Raw genomic sequence first — 7,395 nt, forward strand, 5'->3', positions numbered from 1 at the left:
AATCCCGCAGAGGGGGAGAAGCCAGCATTTAACAGCAGTTAGAAAGTTCATCCGTCTTAATATGCCTTAAGCATCCAAACATGTTAAGAGTCCAAGTATGTGAGTACAGCAGCTGTTCATCTCTGTGGGTACTTATTGCAGGAGGCTAATAGAAGCAATCCTTCTGCAACATAGGAATGCATTAAATCTTGCCATCATTGCTCACGTGGAAGGAAAGTTCATTGGTGCCACCAGGGCTTAATAATTTTTCATTTACTTATAAAACATGCACCACACAAAGGAAAAATAGGAGTACTTCAAATTGCTGGGTATAAATATCGTGTTACTGGGTGACTTCAATTTTTTCCAGCACTGCTTAAGAGCAGTTTAACTCATCTCTGTGGTAAAGGTGCTGAAGGAACACACAACTGAACTGTGGTACCTGCAATGCAAATATCTGAGAACCAATGCAGGTTCAGTTATCATGCTTAAAAGCACCCATCTTTGGAATTTGGCTTCACACACTTAACCAATGGAAAATATTGATCAGATCTGGAACCCACAATCTGGTCTAGTTCTTACCATGGTGGTAAACCTACGTATGCCTTCTGGGCTGTTTCATTTCACACCCCAGGTGCTGGCTTACATGACTGATTGCTTCTCCAAACCAAAACAATTCCTTCTCAAAGACAACTAGTGTATCTGGGAGAAGCCTAGGGTAGAACTCTTTTTCCGAACATCTTATTTTCTGTGTACAACTGATGTTTTGTATAATGAAGCACTAGTCAAGTCAGTGAAGTACAGTGGGCTGTCAGTTAAGGGGAAAAGGGAAAATACATCTGAGAACTTTCCTCTTCTTCTGATTCCCCCACCATCCAACAGGTTCTATGCTGCTCTGCCAAATTCTCCTCAGCAGCTGTTTAACAGCAGTTGGTCCATGTGCTTCTACTAATGCAGAAGACTGAGACTTGGAAGGGCAGCAATGAAGGAACTAAAACAGATCATCAAGTGTAAGGATGAGTTTCACAGGAGACCAAGGCCAAAATCATGCACACATTGTATTCCTGATCACTGTGTACTGGCATGAAATCCGGACAGTGAAGAAAGCTGGCAGGTCAAAACTGCAAACATTCAAAACATGGTGCTGGAGGAGAGTTTTGTGGATACCCTGAACCAATGGAAAGATGAACCTAAATCAAAGAAGTCAGAACTTGTTCTGGAAGCAAAAGGGATAGAACGGTGGGTGATAAGGCAAGATTCCCTGGAAAAGACAGTAAGTCGAAGGCAGAAGAATACGGAGAAGCAACCATATATATTGAACAGGTCTGTGAAGGACAGGACATTTTGGACAGCATTCATGCATAGAGTTGCTTAAGTTGGAGATGACTTGATGGCACATGACAACAAATTTTGCCTGACTGCAATCTGTCTTAACAGGTCTCAAAGTGAACAGGAGCTTCATTTTAGCATTTTGTAAGATGTTTACCATGCTTGGGGTGCAAGCAGAGGAGAGAGAAACCTCCCCAATCAAGAGTACCCACCATGGTGATGGTTCTGGGTTTCCATGCCCATACCTCAAACTGCAAGGAGGTGGGATGGCAGAAATAAGCCCCAAACTCACCCAGAATCTCTCTCAAACGCTTGCGTAAGGGAGGAACAGACCTGGAGGGAAGGGTCACCTCCCTCAGCTGTTTTAAACAGGTGCATATTGGTCAGCTGGAGTCACTGGGGCAGTGGGAGCGAGATTGGGTGGACTCAGAGGGATGGTGGAGGACAGGAGGAATGTTGTCAACGAGGTCGCGATGGGTCAGGAATGACTTGGCGACTAAATAACAAAAATATTTTTGTCAACCATGGTTTTAGCTGTTAAATTTCTGTAAACTGCCCAGAGTCATTTTGTCTAAGGGGCAGGCTACAATTCTTTTAAAAATGCTGCATACTGGAAAAAAGCACAGTGTTTTATTGCATTCCGGCCTCAATATTATGAATTCCCCTAACCCACCCAGAAAGCTGTGGTTATTGGGCTCTAAAGAAATTAAAGAAATGAATAATATAAACATTTAAAAGTTCATCACATTCACCGCGGTAGGCTCATTCTGATGCCATGTAAGAGAACTGCAACCTATCATTTTATTTCTGTTTCTCTAATGTTGGTTTGTTTCCATGTTTGAACCCAATGAGGAGGAGGACTGAATGAGCAGGCAAACCAGCCAGTCGGCAGGGGAGATTCGCCCGGCCCCTCCGCGGCCTCAGGCCCGCGCCCTGCCGCTCGACCCGGGCGCGGCTGAGGGGGGAGCGGCGGCGGCTCCACCCCGGAGGCCCGGCGGGAGGGCACAGGCTCCTCCTAGGCCCGGGGCAGGTGCCAGGCCGGCGGGGGCCATAAAAGGCGCCGAGGGCCGCGCCGCGCCTGCCTCGCCTCGCCTCGCCTCTCGTCGCCGCGCGTCTCCTCCCTGGGCACGCCGCCGGCATGGCCGCGGGCGAGGAGGGCGACGGCGCCCCGGACGCCCGCCCGCCGCCGCCGCCGCCGCCCGCCGCCGCGCTGGCCACCAGCGGCGACGGGGCGTCTCTGGCGGGGATGTGGTCGGCCTTGCTGGTGGCGCTGGTGGCCGCCTTCATCGCCTGGCTCTGGTACGGAGGCGGCGACGGCGCCCAGGAGAAGGCGGCGGCTGCCGAGGCCGAGGGCTCGCCGCAGCGGGACGCGCCGGCTGCGAAAGGTACTCGCTCCCGCGCGCGGCTTGGCTCCGAGGAGGGCCGGGCGGCCCCTCCGGCAGCGTCCCTCCGGTGCCAAGTCGGTGCTGCCGCGCTTGCGGCGGCGCGGACGCCTCGCTTTTTCCCCTCTTGCAATGAACCGGGGAGAGCGGCTCGCACGTTGCAGCCTAGTCAGCGATGCAGATGTTTATAAATAATACCCCGCCACGATTAATCCGGGGGGGGGGGGGTCCGCAGGGTCCTCTTTCTCCTGCTTCGCAGCTCGTCCTCACGACAGCCCTGCGAAGTAGGCTGGGCTGAGAATCCGTGACTGGAGAGTCCGAAATCCTCTTGACCCGCGACTCTCGAGCCTCTTCCTCGCAGTCCATGCAAGGTTGCTGGATTCTCGTTCGTAGGAAGAGGGTGTGCGCGCACGCGTGCATTCACCCCCCCCCCCCAGCCTTTACCCACACCCCCGGCTCTTTCGCCCAGCTTTGGGGTTTGGGGGAACGGTACTGGTCAAGTGTCCCCTTGCTCCCACCCTCTGGAGCCATCTCTCCGTCCAACCTTATTTCTGCCACTTCTCATCGGTGTGCTGAAGAGGATTCTGCCACAATCTTTTTGCTCCCTGAAGTGTATATGCTGCGTTTTCCCCTCATCTTTGCTTTCTTTTTCCTCCGCACTTCTGTCCAGTGTGCTAGATAAACTTAAGGTGTTTTGCAGAGAGCCTGTAATTCAGACATATGAGTGGTGCAGGTGCAGATTCAACGGATGCAGATTTTACCAGCAGTGACAAAAAGGTTTACTTTACTCAGTAAACCTTTTACACTCTACTCAGCTTACCTTGAGATAAGGTTTGCTGACCTGAAGTGATAGGAGGGCTCATCTGCTTCTTTAATTACTTGTGGTCCCCATCTGAAAGTCTGTTTCAGTTTCCTTCTCCCACTTGCCCATGCCTTCCTGCATATTCATGCACATTTATCATGAATGCTTGGTGTTGTGCGATTCTGACCTACTGCCCCAGACTCTATGCCTATCCAGAATCTTCTCCTGCAGGGAATGTTCTTGTAAAGCTGCCCTCATTTGTGCCAAGAGTTATCCAGATCTTCTGGGATGTTTCGCAACATTACTGTGCCTTACTGAGGTTTGCAAGGGTCCGGTCACTGTCATCTTCCACATGTAGCTCTCCTGTATTTTCCCATTATTTCTCCAGTCACCTTTCTTAACATGGAAAATTTGCTAAGGGGAAAAAGACACAATGGAGTCGGTGAAAACACCCCTAGTTGCAGAAGGTTCATATGTGCATTAGTTGCTTGTGATTCGCCGCAGTGGCAGTTGGCATATGCTTGAGTTGTCGGTAAGAGATTGCATATTGCCTGATGTTAATGCAGAGTTATTACTTGGAGAGATGGAAAGTAATCGACTGACCAGGGGGAAAAAAGTCGTGTGCATCTGTGTATGATTCAAGGGTTCCATTTGTGTATAGCTCAAGGAAGAATAAAGGGCCTGAAGGAGGGAGCTCAAGTGCCCTGGATTTTTGCTAGCCTGCTAAGCAACCTTCCAGCATTGCTTCTGGGCAGGCGTGAGAAGGGCAGGCATGAGAAGAATACTAGTAATGGTGACCTTTGCATTGCTCTGATCCCATCAGGCAGCGATCTTATCAAGCCAGTTCTGTGGCTCCTGTGGGAATCTTTTCCGGAGGGCTTGGCTGCATGCTGGTCTGAGAGACGCTTATGGGCATTGCAGGCTTAAAATCAACCTATTTTTAGCCTCCATGTGGGAATGGCATGCTGGCTATTATGTATATTCATGCTGAAGCAGTACAAGACCTTCCTTGTAAAAGCTAAAGGGCCCAAAGCAGTAAAAGTCTGGGATATTGCTTGGGAACTTTGCTGTGTTCAAAAATAAAAGTCCATGGAGGAAAAGGTAGTGCCAATAAATTAGTTTTGGCAAAAGTAAGAATGATTGGGATTGTGCCACTTGCGTTTCTGCTGCAATCCACTAGAAGACTGAAACGGAAGGGGGTGATGTAATGTTTCTTGTGTAGAACTGAGTTTGGGCTTTGTAGGAAACTGGCCAAAAGTTATAACTGGGCTATTTATGCCATTGTTTTGCCATAGCCAAGTTACTTTCTGCTTAAAGTACCTCATCTGCCAGCTGGCCTTGAGTGGAGCCTGGTGTTTTGAAATAAAAGAGCAGCGCCCTGGGTGTGTATCTGGGGAATGGGGCAGCAGCTCTTTCACAAGGCAAGCCTCCCCTGCCAGGGTTCCGCTGTTCAGCTTCCCTTTTGAATTTATCTAGCGTTTGGGTTGCAATGGGTCTGGGTCGGTCAGACCATAGAAATTGCTGGTAGTTCAGGAATAGCTTTCAGCTCCCCTCTACCTGAAATTAAATTAAAGCATTCGTGCATTTGTAAGCATTCCACAGAAAGCAATGGCAAAAGGTGCTGGAGGGTGGGCAGGTGGTCTAGTGGCAAATTTAGAAGAGAGGGTCGCTTCATAAGTCAGAGCCACACTTCAAAGCTACGACCTCTTCCAAGCCCACCCTCCATAAACCACTCCCAGTCAGCTATGTGAAAAGGAGAAATGAAATGGAGCTGCTGCAATTGAGACTTAACTACTCCCTTGCAAAAAATAAATTTGAACTCTCTGTGACCCCGATGCTGCTTTTTGCCTATTCAGTCCTTCACAACTGAAGTGCAGGCATAAATAGCCAGGATTTGTGGGGAGTCAGGGAGGTGGGAGGTAGTTTTTGGAGTAGCAAAGGCAAGCTGACCACATGTTGCTGAGGAGCAGCGGCTGACCATGAGGGAAAGTGTCGCAGAAAACACACATCCATGCCTGGCAGACCTCTCCAGATAGGGAGTTCCCAGGACCTGTTGAACCCCCGTTCATTCCATGTTACGTTCAGGACTCCAACACAGTGGCAGCTGTCAGCCACGAACCAGTAAAATTATGTTTCTTGAGAGGCGGTGGGGGAGGGAGAGTGGCCCTGGCTTTATAAGTGGGGGCATTCCGACCCCCAGAGAGCCCCTTCCGCTGCACCCTATCTTGGTGAGGATTTGCTGCTGGCAGTGAGTGGAAATGGGGACAAAAATAAATTGGGTGGATTGCAGAGGAGGGCCACTTGTGAGGGCTTAAATCACCTTCTTGGCTGTAAAGTTTCTTGTTACTATATGTAGTAAGACAGAGGCAAGTGAAGGGTGTTCTTCCTGACTGACTAAGACTCCTTCTGTTTAGAGCCACTTCAGAGCCATTATGAAAGTGTCATTTCTGCAACAAAGGCCAATGATGTGTCCAGTCCTCATGAGGCAGTGGGGAACCAGGTGGATCTTCCAGGAGAACACAGTGCTCCCAACAGTGCTGCCAGTGTTGCTGAACAGTCTTGCGAAACAGAGCCGCAGGTCAAGGAGCCTACAACTCCCTTAATGAACTACAAGGAATATCTAAGGGGTGAAGCATTCAATTATCCTACAACGGCATCTGAACCATTGCAAAGCCAAGAAGCTGAAATGCATGGCACGGGCACGTCTCCAGAAACAAGCACACCTAATGACAAGCATGAAGAAAGGTGCAAAGAACCGCTGTGTCGTAATTCAGTTGATCGTGAGGAATGGGAAATGGTCCCTGAGCATTCCGTGTGGGGCGATGCAACCAGGAAGAGCAGCGTGGACGATGCCAGCAGCAAGGACCCAGAGCAAGCCAAGAGGGTTGCAGCCGTGTCTCCAATGCCTCAGACTGTCCATGTGGTTTTCCGTGTGCACTACATCACTCACTCGGAAGCCCAGCTGATTGCTGTCACAGGTGACCATGAGTGTCTAGGCCAGTGGCAACACTATGTACCACTCAGGTGTGACAAGGATGGGTTCTGGTCAGACTCTGTTGTCCTACCTGTTGATACCAGAGTTGAGTGGAAGTTCATACTAGTGGAGAATGGGAAGGTCAGAAGATGGGAAGAATGTGGCAATCGAACCCTAATAACGGAGCACGAGGATCGAGTGGCCCACAAGTGGTGGGGATATCACTGAACAGGAGCTCTGGCCAAACATGGAGGCTCCCATTTTATTCCATTTGTTTATAGGTGTTTCCTGGTTTTTTGCCCACCATAGTATTTTATCTCTGCTGCATGTTTTGCCAGAACTGCCTTAGAGTAAAGTCTCTCTTCTGCTAGCCTAGGCTTTAAGACACAAGGATACTTTGCAGATTGAACCAGACCAAAGCAAACCTAGTGACAGACACATCAGGTCTCTCTAGTGAGTAGCGTTTCAGAACGGCTCACTGCTTTAAAAGCTTTAAACCCCCTATGCTTGAGGATTGTACTGTGTGAGGAGACAGGAGTAGCAACCATGGACACTTGACCGACAGAATGGGAGAGGTGTAGTTAAACTACGCTGTAACAATGCTCTTAATTTATCGTGACTATATAAGAAAGCAATAAAGATGATTTTTAGACTGATAACTGTCCTTTCATATTTTGAATTTTGTAGTAGGAGCTGGCCTGGCCTTTAGCCAGGTGAAATTCTGCTGAGTGCTTCTCCTCACTGCCACCATAATCCTTATGGAAATTCCTTTTTGGCACTAATTCTCGCAACTAACTTTTGTAGCACACATCATAGAAAGTAGGCACGAAGCTGTGGCTGATTCCTCCCGCCTTCCGTGGTGGGGTGGGCCTCTTTCCTCCAGGAAGGAGAAGAAGGGGCTTGACACAGCTGTGTTCACATATTACTTC

The 7,395-nt window shown here is 49.3% G+C and overlaps 1 protein-coding gene across 1 annotated transcript; it reads left to right on the plus strand.

Annotated features, from left to right (window-relative positions):
* The first annotated feature begins 2,446 nt into the window (after nucleotides 1-2,446).
* Nucleotides 2,447-7,122, plus strand: STBD1 (starch binding domain 1). Its single transcript, XM_044428482.1, has 2 exons — nucleotides 2,447-2,693; nucleotides 5,907-7,122. Exons 1-2 carry the CDS (start codon nucleotides 2,447-2,449, stop codon nucleotides 6,692-6,694), a joined length of 1,035 nt encoding a protein of 344 aa, XP_044284417.1. The 3' UTR covers nucleotides 6,695-7,122.
* The last annotated feature ends 273 nt before the right edge of the window (nucleotides 7,123-7,395 follow it).

This window comes from Varanus komodoensis, unplaced genomic scaffold (genome assembly GCF_004798865.1).
Source record: "Varanus komodoensis strain SLA01 unplaced genomic scaffold, ASM479886v1 scaffold2, whole genome shotgun sequence".
Taxonomy (NCBI): domain Eukaryota; kingdom Metazoa; phylum Chordata; class Lepidosauria; order Squamata; family Varanidae; genus Varanus; species Varanus komodoensis.

Bases quoted from the DNA above. Each gene is read 5' to 3' on its own strand.
- STBD1 (XM_044428482.1), top strand. From the start codon at position 2,447: ATGGCCGCGGGCGAGGAGGGCGACGGCGCCCCGGACGCCCGCCCGCCG. The intron at 2,694-5,906 runs GTACTCGCTCCC...CCTTCTGTTTAG, and splicing joins GGACGCGCCGGCTGCGAAAG to AGCCACTTCAGAGCCATTAT.